The 17132-nt window shown below is 34.7% G+C and overlaps 2 protein-coding genes across 4 annotated transcripts in view; both read right to left on the reverse strand.

Annotated features, from left to right (window-relative positions):
• The window catches only part of LOC140838039 (uncharacterized), a 41468-nt gene extending 28010 nt beyond the window's left edge, over window positions 1-13458 (reverse strand). The window contains exons 1-6 of one of the 3 annotated variants that reach the window (XM_073204141.1): window positions 13213-13458; window positions 12892-12935; window positions 12484-12612; window positions 12239-12396; window positions 11482-11585; window positions 10858-11128 (exon numbers count right to left, since the gene is read on the reverse strand). In XM_073204141.1, coding sequence (XP_073060242.1) covers window positions 12328-12396; window positions 12484-12612; window positions 12892-12935; window positions 13213-13363 — 393 coding nt within the window. In that variant the 5' untranslated portion in view covers window positions 13364-13458 and the 3' untranslated portion in view covers window positions 10858-11128; window positions 11482-11585; window positions 12239-12327. Of the gene's footprint in view, window positions 1-10857; window positions 11586-12238; window positions 12397-12483; window positions 12613-12891; window positions 12936-13212 lie in introns of those variants that run through there. The other 2 variants (XM_073204133.1, XM_073204125.1) reach the window with 2 other exon arrangements.
• A 946-nt stretch (window positions 13459-14404) lies between these two features.
• LOC140838018 (uncharacterized) lies at window positions 14405-17130 on the reverse strand. Its single transcript, XM_073204105.1, has 6 exons — window positions 16965-17130; window positions 16644-16687; window positions 16236-16364; window positions 15990-16148; window positions 15228-15319; window positions 14405-14862 (listed from the first exon to the last, which is right to left on the reverse strand). The coding sequence occupies exons 1-6, from the start codon at window positions 17113-17115 to the stop codon at window positions 14787-14789; spliced, it is 651 nt and encodes a 216-aa protein (XP_073060206.1). The 5' UTR covers window positions 17116-17130; the 3' UTR covers window positions 14405-14786.
• Between the last annotated feature and the right edge of the window lie 2 nt (window positions 17131-17132).

A 17132-nucleotide genomic window follows, 5' to 3' on the forward strand; every position in this document is an offset into this window, starting at 1 on the left:
AAAGCTGCTCAGGATCGTCAAACGAGTTATGCGAACAAACGAAGACGATCCTTAGAATTCCAGAATTGTGACAAAGTGTTTTTGAAAATATATCCCTTTAGAGGCACTGTTCAATTTGGCATGCGAGGGAAGTTATCTCCTCGATATGTTGGTCCATACGAGATCCTTGATCAAGTTGGCGATCTTGCTTATCGATTGGCATTGCCACCAACTCTATCTGCTATTCACGATGTGTTTCATGTTTCTATGCTGAGGAAATATGAACCGGATCCATTACATGTACTTGCACCTGATGAGGTTGAACTTGATCCTTCTCTTTCCTATGTTGAACAACCTGTTCGCATTATGGATCGAAAGGAAAAGATATTGCGAAATAAATCGATTCCTCTAGTTCGAGTGCAATGGACACGACATGGTGTTGAAGAATCAACGTGGGAATTGGAAAGCAAAATGCGAGATTCGTATCCTGTAATGCCCGAGATTCTTGTTGTTTTTGAATACGGAATGCATGAACAGACGGGGAGAAACGATGTTACAAAATATGAAATATGGCATGAGAGGGACCGCACCCGCGGTCTATACAGATACCGCACCCGCGGTGCATGGACAGTAGGGTGCCCAAATTTGAATGTTGCAACACCGCACCCGCGGTACAAACACGACCGCACCCGCGGTCGATGAATTTAGAAAAATGTTAGGGCTGCCGAGAGCATGGCGCACCCGCGCTCTGTGAGCCACCGCACCCGCGGTCATGCGTGTTTCTTGGAAAATAAAACACTTGTCCATTGCCATGCATTTAAGATGTGTTGTCTTTCATTCCTTCCTCATTTCAGCAGAAAGAAACGTGAGGATTCCATAGAAGCTCAAGATTTCTTCATAGCTTAGAAATTGATTTGGGCACGATTTACTTATCCGATTTTACTTTCAAGTTCAGATTTGAGCTCCTCTCTTCAAGAGCTATAAGAGGATGTAAGTTTCACCCAGTTTCTACATGATTTGAGATATTGATGTTGGAGAAACTTTGATATAATTGTAGATAGATGTTCTTGAAGTTATTGACACCGTAGAAATACAATTGGATCGAAGAACGGATATTGTATGCTATTGTTAAGGTTTTTCAGAATGTTTGTATATGAGATTATGCAGATTTTGAGATGTTAAGAGGTAGATTATGTTGTTTATGAATTGAGGATTATACAGTGTTGATAAATGTTGAGATTGGATTAATCGGTATCGAGAAACTACGTCGTTACGCCGCCGAATTGTATTGAAATGTATTAGTGATTCATTTATGTGTTGATTGGAGTTAGAACTTGATATAGAACATATTGTATCTATCATTTCAGATTTGTTTTGATAGCTTCGGCATTGAGATTTCGATCTAGACAAGACTACGACGACGGAAGGTATAATTCATGTTTTGTTTGGGGAGATACAACTCAAATGAGATCCCATTTGAGTTTCCCAACCAAAATCACATACTAGATTTATTGTTTATCTTGTGATATGATTGTGATTTGTTTATAGAATTTGTATTCAAATCTTTTTAAATGATTATGCTTTGTTTACAGATTGTAATGCATTGCATTTAAGATAGGGAGTCTTGACAGAACAGTCAAACTTCTAGACGTTCGGTGATATCATAGCGTAGGGGAAGATCAATCTCATATTGTAGATGTGGATACAGATCAGGCCGAAGTCTAGGAATAAGACGTACAGTCACCCCGATTGGGAGGGTAGGTGACAGCCATTGACGTCTTATTCACACCGGGATCCCTAGAGTTTTAGTCGAGTCGAGTTCAGACATGATTTGATTCGCATTGCATGTTTATATGGATGTCATTCATAATAACATGTTTCATGTTTTAGATTGATTATATGCATGTATACATGTTTATACTGGGATGGGTTCTCACCGGAGTTTCCGGCTGTTGTTATGTCTGTATGTGTGCATAACAACAGGTGGGGCAGGATCTGGGTCGAGACAGAGATGAGATCGCGATAGCGTGGTGACTTTTGGCGCAGCAGAGAACTAGTGGCTTCTTTTACTAGACATGTACTATATTTTGATTATAGTTGGTAGCAAACACTAGTAGTATATGAATGTATAAGAAGAAGACATGTAATTATGTTTGTTGTAATAATATAAATAAAGATCTTATGCATGTTTCTTAACATTTGATTTAATGTTAAAAGCAAAAATTTGACACACTTTTTATAATAAAGATCCATTTAATCCCACATAAATGATTTAGAGCCTGGGTCCCCACATATCCGCATTTGTTTGATTATATGTCATTTGTTCCATTGTATTCAATGTATACTGATCCGTTTACTGATTTTAGTTTTGATATGTACTATAACTGGTGACATATATATGTTTACCAATGGAGTGAGTCTCATGTGTAATGCCCAAGAATTGTAGAATTGATAAGGCAAGATTATGAGATGTTGCATTTACAAAAAATTCGAATTTGAATATAGGGAGACCGCACTCGCGCTTCAAATATGACCGCACCCGCGGTAGATGTCCAGTAGGGTAGGATATTGCTACTGGAGATAGAGCGCACCCGCGGTGAAGAGCTACCGCAACCGCGGTGAGGGCTCAGCGCACCCGCGGTATAACACTCGACGCACCCGCGGTCTAGGCTTTCGGAAGACTTGATGTATAGCAGAACAGAGAGCGCACCCGCGGTGCAAGAGTGAGAGCGACCGCGGTGTGACGTGCAGTACAAAGAGTTATGCCACGTTTCATGTTATTGCATGGATATATATAGGTGGAGCTCGGTTCTTCTTCCTTTATGCAGAGGAAAATCGAGAGTTTGGGGAAGAACTTTGGACTCTTGAGTTTAGAATTCAAGTTACGAAGAGTCCGTGTATTAGAATTTAAATCCGAACGCAATATCGTGTTCCTCTTGCTACGAGCTACACAAGGACGTAAGTTTTATTACGTTTTGAGATGGTTTGAAAATATGATGTTGCTATAATTGAATATGATTCAGATATGATGTTTTTGCTATCGTAGATATTGTATAATCGAAGTCATACTAAAGAATAGACTGATTATGCAATTGTTATGATTTTGAAAGATATTGACTGAGATTTGATACTAGAATTGTATCGTTATTGATCGAGAATAGAGAATTGATTGTTATCATATGTTCTGGATAGATTATTCAGTATATATGTGAAAACAGATCGAAGAAATATTACTTTATATGATTGTTCTCAATTCCAGCATATTTATATTTCGATTTCTACAGATTGTGAGATGTTTATGAGTACATTATGTTAGTTATGAGTTGAGGATTATAAATCATTGATATGATAATGGTGATGTTTAGTTGACGGGGTTATCGAAACTGTATTGTTGTACCCTCAAAACATCAGTTGATTCAGATTGATCAGATTTAGTAATGATTTCGATTGTATCGTGATATTGTCGATATGAAATAGATTGTATCTTGTTCAGATATGGATCAGATTATGTATTGAGTTGAGTATTGATCAGAACAGATTGTGAATTGAGTTACACATTGATACAGTGTATTTGATATTGTCATTTCAGATTTGATATGGAAAGATTTGACTTCGAGACTTCGTCTTCGTCAGATCAGGAAGACAAAGGTATAATTCATGTGATATTGGGGAGATATAACTCAAATGAAATCCAATTTGAGTTTCCCAACAAAATAACATACTAGAATTATTGTTGTTATCTTGTGATGTGATTATGATTTGTTTATAGACTTTATATTCAAATCTTGTGAGATGATTATGCTTTGTTTACAGATTGATATTCATTGCATTTAAGATAGGAGAGTCATGACAGAACAGTCAAACTTCTAGACGTTCGGTGATATCGCAGCTTAGGGGAAGATCCTCTCCTATTGTAGTCATCGATACAGATCAGACCGAAGTCTAAGAATAAGATGTACAGTCACCCCGATTGGGAGAGTAGGTGACAGCCATTGACGTCTTATTCACACTGGGATCCCTAGAGTTAGAGTTGAGTCGAGTCCAGACATGACTTGATTTGAGTTGCATGTTTATCTGATTTGAATTGCATGCTTATTTGTATTTGATTTCAGAGATTATGAAATCTATTGTTTTATTCATGATAGCATGTTTCATGATTTAGATTGTTTATATGCATGTTTACCATGTTTTATACTGAGATTTATTCTCACCGGAGTATCCGGCTGTTGTCTTGTTTTGTATGTGTGCATGACAACAGGTGGGACAAAATTGGGGTCAAGAAGATGATGAGTGAAGACGAGTTAGAGTGGTGATACCGGACTTATTGTAGCCTTGGTTTATTACTTGAACTTTAGTAACTGAACCTTCGATTATCTGAAAGACTGTTGTACATTATTGTACTTTTATACTGAAATGTATTTTATACAGCGATGTATATTAATTAGATTCCATTACGTTCTGCACTGACATTATAAAAAGAAAATTTTTTTTAGACCCTATTTATCTGAATTGATAATTAAACCCCAACGATGATTAAGAAGAGGATTAGCGTCCGGGTCCCCACATCATGTGAGGTTTTATGTTTTGTTCCCAGTATATATATGTATCTATATACCGGGGCATGTCCCGAGGATATGAGTTGTTTGTATATGATTGATTTTGATTATGTGTGGGCATGTTTATGATGTGAGATGAAATACTAATTTTAGTATTCAAATAAAATGATTTTGGACTCATTGTAAAGAAAATTTAAACTCGTTTTCTGCTGTAATTAATTAACCATAATCTGATTGTGTTGTAATAACGATTAGGAGCTAAGGGCCCCACAACTTACGTCCTGTTGTAGATGTTGACGAGAGGATCTCAGAACTGTGTTCGGATTGAAAATCGGATAACCGAATCTTGCCAAATCACAATTTTATTCTACGAAGAAGTTTGAAGAACTTTGCTAAGGGAATTCTCGATTTTTTGTGCTAAAATTTGAAGAAAACGAAGGAATTACACCTATATATATATCTCATGTATGGCTAGCCAAGTGGCCAATTCCTTCACAAAACACGTCTCGCGCATATGCGTGACCTCCCTCGGCGCATATGCGCGAGATCTACTGGTCTCGGAGCTTGGCTTCACAACTGCTGGCGCATATGCGTTGTTGAAAACATAATTACGGCGTTTGACAAATCACCAACTGATCATACGAACCAACTGAACTAAGCAACTGAATCCAGCTAACTGTTCGACTCAACTGAACTCATCAACTGACTCTTTGCCAGCTGATGTGTCAGCTGTCCACGTCATCAGTTGAAAGAAACAACCGACAAATAGTACAACTACCTGCAACTGGTAGTGGATCGTCGCATTACAGAATTAGCAGTGTACGACTGTCAGATTATATCAACGGTTAGAATATTCAAATAGCCTTTAATGTTACCGTTGAAAGAAAAGCCTATAAATAGTCGAAGGTAGCAGCCGAAGAAGATACGACTGATTTGAGCTATCACATTCTACTTGCTGTTACGCTGCTAAAATATCTACTCACACTCAGAAGCCAAAAGCTCACGCTTACTTGTTCTATCAACATCATTCAGGCTATATTTTGAGCTTACTAAGCACTTTGTAATTTCTGTTACATTCTTGAAATTGTGCTAAGATCAGTCAAGGACTGAAAAAGCGTTTGTAACTAAGAGTTTCAGTTTTGGCAGTGTTAAGTTCAAACTGAAGTGGGTCAGTACGAGTCTTGTGTTTGATCAAAGTCTTTTAGTGGTTATCCTATCTTCGTGATTGAAAGGGTGACGTAGGAGTTATTCAAGTCTCCGAACATCCATAAACAATCGTGTTCCTTTTACTTCAGTCGTTAATTTTCAGTTAGATACTCTATTTTTCAGTCAGTTCATTTTAATTCACAAACTTATTTTTATCAAAACTATTTTAATATTTTATTTAAATCCTAATTAGACTAATGAGCTTAATTTAATGGCTTAATAGGCCTAAGATCTAGTTAGTAAACTAATTAGTATATTTTATGTATATAATATGTTAAAAACCCTACCTAGCTTGAAAAGGATTGGCCACCCACCACTTTCAAAAAATCTGAAACTCTCCCCACCCCTCTCTTAAAACCCCACGGCACACACTAGCAAGATAGGAAGAGAATTTCGAAGGTTCAAGCAAGAACAAGCCAAGGTGTTCCTCCGTTCTTCGCCATCAACGGATTTTCGTGCGTAAATTATGCAAAGGCACGCCTATTCTTTTCTTCAAAACATCATCACATCATATTATATTTTTTTATGCATGAACACATGGAAAAACAAGTGTCACTTCTGGTATTTTCATTTTTGCTTGTAGCATGAAATTTTAAGCAAGGTTTTGATAAGTACAAGAGAGGTTGGTTCAGGGGTTAGGGTGGTTGTAGGGGTGTCAATCAGGTGGGTTAGTTCGGGTTTCGGGTCAACCCGTGAAATTTTTTTTAATTTTTTTTCAACCCGAACCCAACCCGAACCCGAAGCAACCCGAAAACCCCCAACCCGAACACGAACCCGTATAACCCGACTCAACCCGTCTAACCCGCCTAACCCGAATTTTATTTATTTTTTTTAAATTTTTTTAAAAAATTCAAAAAAAATAAAAAATAATAATATTTTAATTTAAACACATAATAACAAAATTTTCGATTTAAATTTGAAAGTTTAATCGTAGAAAATTAAAAGTATATTTACTGAATCAAATAAAAAATTGTTAAAAAAATAAAAATATGCAAAATAAATATTAAATGATGAAAATTTATCATATTAATATACAATATATAAAAATATAGATAATATTTTCAAAAAAAAAGTTCTCGGGTCAACCCGCAACCCGACCCGACCCGACCCGAAACCCGCATAACATGGCACTAACTCGAATCCACCCAACCCGAACCCAAAAAACCCCAACTCGAACCTGATTTTTTTCGTGTTGGGTTGTGTCGGGTTGACGGGTCGTGTCGCATTTTGACACCCCTAGGTGGTTGACTAAATCCTAAGATAGTGTGAAGGGTCCTTGTCCATTAAAGCACTTCTCGGCCAGCACATGGTGGGACTTGGGGGACTTGGGTTTTTATGTTTGGGTGTTTTCCGTGGGTTCCCATGGTTTAGTAGGGTACATAAGTGGGTTGGTAAGGGTCTGGTTCATTATGGTTTGGGGGTGGCTCGATAAAGTCGAAAGATGGCTCGGGTTGAACCTTCAAGTGTCAATTAAGGGTTTAATCACTAAATTAATTGAAACATGGCTCACGGGGGTCGAGTCATGGTTCATGGAGACTAAAATAATATAAAAGACTAAATTTAGAATTTAGGAATTTTATAATTGAGTTTGGGATTTTTTCGGAATTAAAACGCCTTCAAAACGTCAATATCCGAATTAATTAAAAAGCCTAGTTTTAAGTTTATAAAATTGTGAAAAATTAGGTTTAAGCTTAAATAATTATTATAAGTCTAAGTTTTTAATTTGGAAATTTTATGTTAAGGTTTGGTTTAATTCGGGATCAAAACGCGTTAATACGTGACATTTAAAGATTAATTTAAAAGTCAGCGATTTAAGCTAAATAAAAATATGAGAAAATTCATGTAAGCTCAAATAATTATTTGGGGCATGTTAGTTCCAATGGAATTAATAAAATGTCAAAAACGTGAAATTTTACGTCCAGGGGTAAAACGGTCTTTTTACACATAGAAATTAGTAAACGTCATGGCAGTGTTCTAAATGCTATTTTATATGCTAATATGATTATTTCCCATGATTATGGACGTTTATGAATTTTTATATGATAATATGTCAATTTTAAATGTTTATGAATTTTTAAGATGTTAAAACGTTTATTTTTAATGTTTACGGATTTTTAATATGTTAAAATGTTTATTTTAAAACGTTTATGTTTTTTAATGATTTTTATATGTTAAAACGTTTATTTTAAATGTTCATGGATTTTTATGGTTTAATCTTTGACATTTAAAAAATATGTTGCATGTTTGGTTTCAAAAAATAAAACGATATGTATATACATGATTTTTATTAAGTGATGATAACATGTTGAAGGATGTGAAGGGATTGTGACTACTACATGTTGGAAATATCGTGAGGGCTATGGTCCCAGTGGGAGCCCGACGATCGTGTTTCCTTGGATACGAATACGTAATACGAATACTAATATGTTAATACGTAGGCCAAGGCCCAGTTGACCGGTGAGAGTGTTGCTGGTGTCCCCGTCGCCCAGTACTGTGGTTTTCTTTGGATCCATCGCTCAATACGATTAAGAATACGAGTCACAATCACGATCTGAATTCAACAAACACGAACAGGAATATGAATATGAATACAAATATGGATACGAATATGAATATGTTTATGTGATATGTTTATGTGTAGGAAATGGTTATGTTTTGAAAAAGTTTAAGTTTAAAGATTATGCATTATTAAGAAAATGATATTTTAAGTACAAGTATTTTTCAGTGTTATATATACTTATATGTTAACTGTATTACGTATTACTTGTTATTAAAGGTAGGACGTGTTGAGTCTTTAGACTCACTAGGTGTGTTGATGCAGGTGATATTAATAATTATGATGTTGGAGGTCTTGACGGGTGAATTTGCTGGACTGTTGGTGCACATAACCTGAGGACCAGCGCTTCTATTTACGCATTTAAGTTTTATGATTTTAAGTTAAAGATTTTTACGACATTTTATTTATGCTTTTGAGAGATTTTTGAGATGTTTAGTATGGCTATTCTTTTCAAATTATTGCTTTTCAGGTTTGGTAAAACAGTAGACGATTTCATTTTTATGACTATTTCATTTGATTCTTAAAATGCTAGTTGGTTGATGTTTTATTTTAAAGGGGAAAATATTTTAATATTTTCATGGAATTTTTAAAAGGGCCGAAAATTTAGAAAAAATAAATAAATTTCTAGCACTTTTAAAACAATAAAAAGGGCAGACGTTTCACATATTGTGAGTATCTCATTTACGAAATCAATTATTTGTCAACTCAAATTAGGTACTTCTCAAGTAAAACTAAGTATTTTAAAATTTTCATACTTATTTGAGAAATTTTTTTTTAAAAATATAAATGAGATTAATATGTCATCCAAATGCATTTTTCATTGAAATACCAATACTTGGTGAATATATGTTGTCTATTCGAATATCCAGTATTTTAATACATATTGTGAGTATCTCATTTAAGAAATCAAATATTTGCAAACTCAAAATAGGTATTTCTCAAGTAAAACTAAGTACTTTAAAATTAAATGATTAATTGTGAAGTCTTTTTTTTACAAAAAAATATTAAATGAGATGAATATGTATCCAAATACACCTTTCATGCAAAGACCAACAATGACTGAATTTATGTGATCGTTCAGAGATCCAGTATTTTCTTACACATTTTGAGTATTTAAAGAGCCAAATCAAGTATCTGGAACTTCAAAATAGATACTTTATATGTTACAAAAAGTATATAATCTTATTTCACGATGAGTGAGGAACTATATTTTTTAAAAAATAAAACGACATGAATAAGTCATCATAATGCATTTTTAATGCAAAACCAACAATGACTGAATTTATGGTGATTGTTTGAAAATATATATTTTTTTTTACACATTTGGAGTATTCAAATAACAAAATCAAGTATCTGAAACCCCATAATAGGTACTAATATTTTTGTCGATGGAAAACGCACAATTAATTTGGTGGATAAAATTATATATTTATTTAAATAATAAAAGGACAAAAATATAAATTTATCTCTGTAGAGAGTTAAAACTAAGTTTGTAGTGTTGTCAGGTATTGATTTGTAAAAAAAATCATCTAAGTACTGAATCTTAAATAAAAAAATGTACATATGTATTTTTTTGAAATTTGCCCAAATAGATTCATTTATATTATATTTATTTTATTTGTATTTAGCTCACATAATTAAATTTTTTAACTTAATTTTTTTTATTTTGTATAGATATGATAGCTTTTTGTTTTTTAGATTTTTCTTAAATGAACTCGATTTATAATAGGATCATATTCATAGAAAATATTATTTAAGAGTAAAGTTCGGATGGATATGGTTTTCAAAATTTTGATTTTTTTATTAATCTGTTATATATATTGTGATTAATCTTTTTGGGTGTATTCTCCCTCTATATTGGATTTTTTATTTTATTTTTTTTCCTAAGTTTTATGCATTAGATTCGCATGCTTAACATAATCACTTCAAACAATGAAAAGTTAATTATACTAATTTCAACCACTCTTTATTCTCAAAGAAAATATGAAGATTGTCATTATTTGTAGTAGCCATAATTTTTATTGGTTCGATGACGAAATTACATGAAATAAATGCAATTGTTCGTGAAACAAACTTTATATCAAGTATATTTATTGAAAAAAATTGAAATATTGATTTAATATTCGTAGATGACAATAGATGAAAATAATTTATTAAAAATATAAAAGAATCTTGAAGTACATGTTTGATAACAAGTGACTTAAATTGATGATTAATTGAATTCTAACAATAACTGACAGGCGTATTAATTTGAAGAATATTAAGAATGAACAACTTTTGGGTTCGCTTTCGATCTATCTTTCGTTCGTTAATTTCAAGTTTGAAGACGGTGAAAGAAGATACTACTGACATGAAGAAGAAAAACCTCACTAAAAAGACATTACAATACAGTGAAGAAGAAAAACCTCACTAAAAAGACATTACAGTATGCTTGAATGTTGTTTTTTAATTAAATAATTACAATCTATTTAAAATTATATAATATTGTTTAAAATAGTGAATTATGTTTATTCATAGCCAAGCCAACTTTCAGACAGATTTAAAGTATAAGCAACACACTGCGCATAATAGAACACAAATTTCATAATAAAGTTTCCAGTTCGAACTCAGTACTACAAGAACACTGAAGTAGAAATTAACATGGTGCATGCATAGCTATTCACTCCCAACTCTTGTAAATTATCAACACCCTTGAAAATCACAGGAATTTGGAGTCATAACTTGTTAGTCCAACCACCACCATGACGAGCAGCTGAGTTAATACTTCTCGTCTTCTGAATCATCCTCATCATCCTCGTCCTCAGAGGAGACATCGGGGGCATTTAAATAGCTTGTACATTTGACCCAAAAAAAAACCAATAAGAGAAGACAACACATGCAAGAAGACAACACCCAAAAATGTAAACATGTTTCATTTTAAAAAGAGATGTTAAACATGCAAACATTCATCCAACATCTGAGCTCGCGCACTACCGAGGCACTTCACCTAAGTAAAATAACTAGCCAGCACAATCGCAATCCCCATAACTGAAATTTGCAAACACGACACAGCTCTTAAGATTATTATCAACTGCGGTCAACGCATCCATAGCAACGACTAGAATGTACGACTTTCTAATTAAGACAAACATAAAGCAAGAATGTATAAATTCCCATCCAATGACAAAAGAATAAAAGAGTTACACTTCAAGGTGCCATTTGTAAAGAGGGTCATCTGTCCCAATTGCAGATGGACAAGGTACACCATCTACGTGGCCAGCTGGAATCGTAATTTCACAATCGCCATCCTACAAACGATAACAAGATTAACTTCCAAACTTCATATGCGAATAAAAGATAAATAAAAAGTAAGCCTTTGAGGATGCATTTATATTCCTCTTTCGCCTATTCAAGCCCTACTCCAAAATTATGGCGAAAGATATTAGTTTCAAACTTGGTGGCAGGCTCCACTTATGCTTAGGGCGAAGCCTTGCTCTAGCATCAGACAACATAAATCCGTAGCGAAGAGAATCTTCACATATTTAATCAAAAGCACCCTGCCAAATCACCCGGCCGCAAGAATACCACCCACATTTTAAAACAAAATTTAGATCGTATTGACCTACATATTCCTGCTATGTCATCTATGTCAACTCTGCAGTTTCATCTCTTATAGTTAATTGCTTGAACATGTGATTTATAAATTCATAGAGCTCTCGTTCAAAGTAACGAGCCCCTGTTTTGAAGAGCTAAAAAATTAGTTAAATCCAAATCCATAACGATCACACGGGGTTTTATTCCATTCGATCTTGGTTCGAATTTCTTGCCCGACACTAGTGGCACTGGAGATTGGTATTTCAAGTTTGTAAACCAGGAAATTTCGGCCATCGCCATCAACACAAGACATATCATTGAACATTCAAATAAACCAGGAACAAGGATAAAATGGCGAGGATGGTACCTTGATCTCACATAGCAATACATCACCCAGGCAATAAACACCTCGAAAAAGACGACGCTCATCATTTTCGTCCCTCTTTGCCCAAAATGTCATGCAGTAACACCACCACCAGATACACGGTTAACCTTGACAACCTTATCGAGAACGAAATTCTTTCGCTGTAACCAACCAAAAAATACGCAAACAAAACCATTACCAATATTAAGCAAACAAGGCTATTAACAACATCAAATAATTTCTCTAACTTTTTTCTTATTGTAGAAGTTTAAGGCCGTTTCCGCTTTGTCCTTGATATGAGCTAAACCACCGACATGAAACAGCGTCATCCCTCCACCGCATAATAATTTTCTTGGATCAAAATATTCATCACATAGCTGTCGACAAATTTAAACAAAGTTTAGTTTCCCACATTCATGTCTAAAGATGGGGTGTGCGTGTAAATTAAAGACGATACGGAGTGTTAATCGCAAATAACTGTCAAATAATAATACGGTAGAAGACTCAAGTGTAGACTATTGTATATACTCATAGCCTAGTAAAAGAATACTATAAATTCGTCTTTCCCCAATTCATGTGCATGTGCATCTTCACCGGGAAAGCTAAAAGATCCAAAGGATCGAATCACATGGATTAGAAAGCAACGAACAACTTACATCACGTAGCCTTGAGTGTGACAGCGATCCCATTGGATGAAGCCCTGCAAAATGAGGAACCCATTAATTTGAATCCACTCTCTTTGATTCTCCACGCTTTATATGCACACAAATCCAATTTTTTTGTTGGGGCCCTAGGTCTCGTAAGGAAATTTGGATGAAAAAGTTTTCAAACATTTACAAAAGCAAATTGAACACATCAGAAACTCAAATTGTATTTTCTATTCTATCCTTTCGGCTAGCGTAGCATAAATTCCACACAGAGTGGGTTAAAAAAAAACAAAAATAAAACAAAGAAGGAGAAGAAAACCAAACATTTACCGCCAACTATCACCGGCTTTGGCCTGCGAAGCGGAAATACGAAGAGATCGAAGGGGAGATATGATCCCGATGGGCGCCCTAATCCTCCACGCGTTCTGTTCTCCAGGTCTTTTAATAGAAGACGTGGGCCGGATTTGGGGCAATGGGCCATAACAGATGGACTCGCTCCTATTACTAATTATTTTTATTTTTTATGGAAACCTAAATTCATCTTTATTTATTTTTTTTAGAAAAATAGATTCATTTATATTATATTTATTTGTATTTGTATTTAGCGCACATAATTAAATTTTTTAACTTAATTTTTTTTTATTTTATATAGATATCATAGCTTTTTGGTTTTTATATTTTTCTCAAATGAACTCGATTTACAATAGGATCATATTCATATAAAATATTATTTAAAAGTAAAGTTCGAATTGATATGGTTTTCAAAATTTTGATTTTTTTATTAATCGGTTATATATATTGTGACGAATCTTTTTGGGTGTATTCTCCCTCTATATTGGGTTTTTTGTTTTATTTTTTTTCCCTATATTTTATGCATTAGATTTGTATGCTTAACATAATAACTTCAAACAATGTAAAGTTAATTGTACTGATTTCAACCATTGTTTATTCTCAAAGAAAATATGAAGATTGTCATTATTTGTAGTAGCCATAATTTTTGTTGGTTCGATGACGAAATGACATGAAATAAACGCAATTGTTCGTAAAACAAACTCTATATCCAGTATATTTGTTGAAAGAAATTGAAATATTGATTTAAGACTTCGTAGATGACAATGGAGGAAGATAATTTATTAAAAATATGAAAGAATCTTGAAATACATATTTGGTAACACGTGACTTAAATTGATGATTAATTGAATTCTAACAATAAGTGATAGACGTATTAATTTGAAGAATGTTAAGAATGGACAACTTTTAGGTTGCTTTCGATCTATCTTTCGTTCGTTAATTTCAAGTTTGAAGCTGTGAAAGTATCTTTAATTTCAGGTTTGAAGACGGTGAAAGAAGATACTGCTGACATGAAGAAGAAAAACCTCACTAAAAAGACGTTACAGTACAATGATGCTTGAATGTTACGTTTTAATTAAATAAATACAATCTATTTAAAATTGTATAATATTGTTTAAAATAGTGAATTATGTTTATTCATAGCCAAGCCAACTTAGCAACACACTGCCCATAATATAACACAAATTTCATAATAAAGTTACCAGTTTGAACTCAGTACTACAAGAACACTGAAGTAGAAATTAACATGGTGCATGCATATACTTTATTACACACATCAAGGTGCCATTCGTAAAGAGGGTCATCTGTCCCAATTGCAAATGGACCAGGTACACCATCTACGTGGCCAGATGGAATCGTAATTTCACAATCGCCATCCTAAAAACGATAACAAGATTAACTTCCAAACTTCATATGCCCATAAAAAGATAAATAAAGATAAAAAGTAAGCCTTTGAGGATGCATTTATATTCCTCTTTCGCCTATTCAAGCCCTACTCCAAAATTATGGCGAAAGATATTAGTTTCAAACTTGGTCGCAGGCTCCACTTATGCTTAGGGCGAAGTCTCATCTTCTGAATCATCCTCATCATCCTCGTCCTCAGAGCAGACATCGGGGCAATTTAGATACCTTGTACATTTGACCAAAAAAAAACCAATAAGAGAAGACAACACATGCAAGAAGACAACACCCAAAAAATGTAAACATGTTTCGTTTTAAAAAGAGATGTTAAACATGCAAACATTCATCCAACATCTGAGCTCGCGCACTACCGAGGCACTCCACCTAAGTAAAATAACCAGCCAGCACAATCACAATCCCCATCACTGAAATTTGCAAACACGACACAACTTTTAAGATCATTGTCAGCTGCGATCAACGCATCCCTAGTAACTATTAGAATTTACGACTTTCCAACCAACACATACTTAAAGCAAGAATGTATAAATTCCCATCCAATGACAAAAGAATAAAAGAGTTACACATCAAGGTACCATTCGTAAAAAGGGTGATCTGGCCCAATTGGAGATGGACCAGGTAAACCATCTACGTGGCCAGCTGGAATCGTAATTTCACAATCGCCATCCTAAAAATGCATAACAAGATTAACTTCCAAACTTCATATGCCAATAAAAGGATAAATAAAGATAAAAAGTAAGCCTTTGAGGATGCATTTATATTCCTCTTTCGCCTATTCAAGCCCTACTCCAAAATTATGGCGAGAGATATTAGTTTCAAACTTGGTCGCAGGCTCCACTTATGCTTAGGGCGAAGCCTCGCTCTAGCATCAGACAACATCAATCCGTAGCGAAGAGAATCTTCACATATTTAATCAAAAGCACCCTGCCAAATCACCCGGCCGCAAGAATACCACCACATTTTAAAACAATATTTAGATCGTATTGACCTACATATTCCTGCTTTGTCATCTATGTCAACTCTCTGCAGTTTCATCTCTTATAGTTAACTGCTTGAACATGTGATTTATAAATTCACAGAGCTCTCGTTCAATTAACAAAAGTAACGAGCACCTGTTTTGAAGAGCTAAAAAATTAGTTAAATCCAAATCCCTAATGAACACACGGGGTTTTATTTCATTCGATCTTTGTTCGAATTTTGTGCCTGACACTAGTGGCACTGGAGATTGGTATTTCAAGATTGTAAACCAGGAAATTTCGGCCATCGCCATCAACACAAGACATATCATTGAACATTCAAATAAACCAGGAACAATGATAAAATGGCGAGGATGGTACCTTGATCTCACATAGCAATACATTACCCCGACAATAAACACCTCGAAAAAGACGGCGCTCATCATTTTCGTCCCTCTTTGCCCAAAATGTCAAGCAGAAAATAGCACCACCAGATACACGGTTAACCTTGACAACCTTATCGAGAACGAAATTCTTTCGCTGTAACCAACCAAAAAATACGCAAACAAAACCATTACCAGTATTAAGCAAACAAGGCTATTAACAACATCAAATAATTTCTCTAACTTTTTTCTTATTGTAGAAGTTTAAGGCCGTTTCCGCTTTGTCCTTCATATGAGCTAAATCACCGACATGAAACAGCGTCATCCCTCCACCGCATATAAATTCTCTTGGATCAAAATATTCATCACATAGCTGTCAACAAATTTAAACGAAGTTTAGTTTCCCACATTCATGTCTAAAGATGGGGTGTGCGTGTAAATTAAAGACGATACGGAGTGTTAATCGCAAATAACTGTCAAATAATAATACAGTAGAAGACTCAAGTGTAGACTATTGTATATACTCATAGCCTAGTAAAAGAATACTATAAATTCGTCTTTCCCCAATTCATGTGCATGTGCATCTTCACCGGGAAAGCTAAAAGATCCAAAGGATCGAATCACATGGATTAGAAAGCAACGAACAACTTACATCACGTAGCCTTGAGTGTGACAGCGATCCCATTGGATGAAGCCCTGCAAAATGAGGAACCCATTAATTTGAATCCACTCTCTTTGATTCTCCACGCTTTATATGCACACAAATCCAATTTTTTTGTTGGGGCCCTAGGTCTCGTAAGGAAATTTGGATGAAAAAGTTTTCAAACATTTACAAAAGCAAATTGAACACATCAGAAACTCAAATTGTATTTTCTATTCTATCCTTTCGGCTAGCGTAGCATAAATTCCACACAGAGTGGGTTAAAAAAAAACAAAAATAAAACAAAGAAGGAGAAGAAAACCAAACATTTACCGCCAACTATCACCGGCTTTGGCCTGCGAAGCGGAAATACGAAGAGATCGAAGGGGAGATATGATCCCGATGGGCGCCCTAATCCTCCACGCGTTCTGTTCTCCAGGTCTTTTAATAGAAGACGTGGGCCGGATTTGGGGCAATGGGCCATAACAGATGGACTCGCTC

Source organism: Primulina eburnea, chromosome 1 (assembly GCF_022965805.1).
Source record: "Primulina eburnea isolate SZY01 chromosome 1, ASM2296580v1, whole genome shotgun sequence".
Lineage (NCBI taxonomy): Eukaryota > Viridiplantae > Streptophyta > Magnoliopsida > Lamiales > Gesneriaceae > Primulina > Primulina eburnea.

Bases quoted from the DNA above. Each gene is read 5' to 3' on its own strand.
- LOC140838018 (XM_073204105.1), bottom strand. From the start codon at position 17,115: ATGGCCCATTGCCCCAAATCCGGCCCACGTCTTCTATTAAAAGACCTG. The intron at 16,688-16,964 runs GTAAATGTTTGG...CTCATTTTGCAG, and splicing joins AAAGCCGGTGATAGTTGGCG to GGCTTCATCCAATGGGATCG. The intron at 16,365-16,643 runs GTAAGTTGTTCG...ATTTGTTGACAG, and splicing joins CACACTCAAGGCTACGTGAT to CTATGTGATGAATATTTTGA.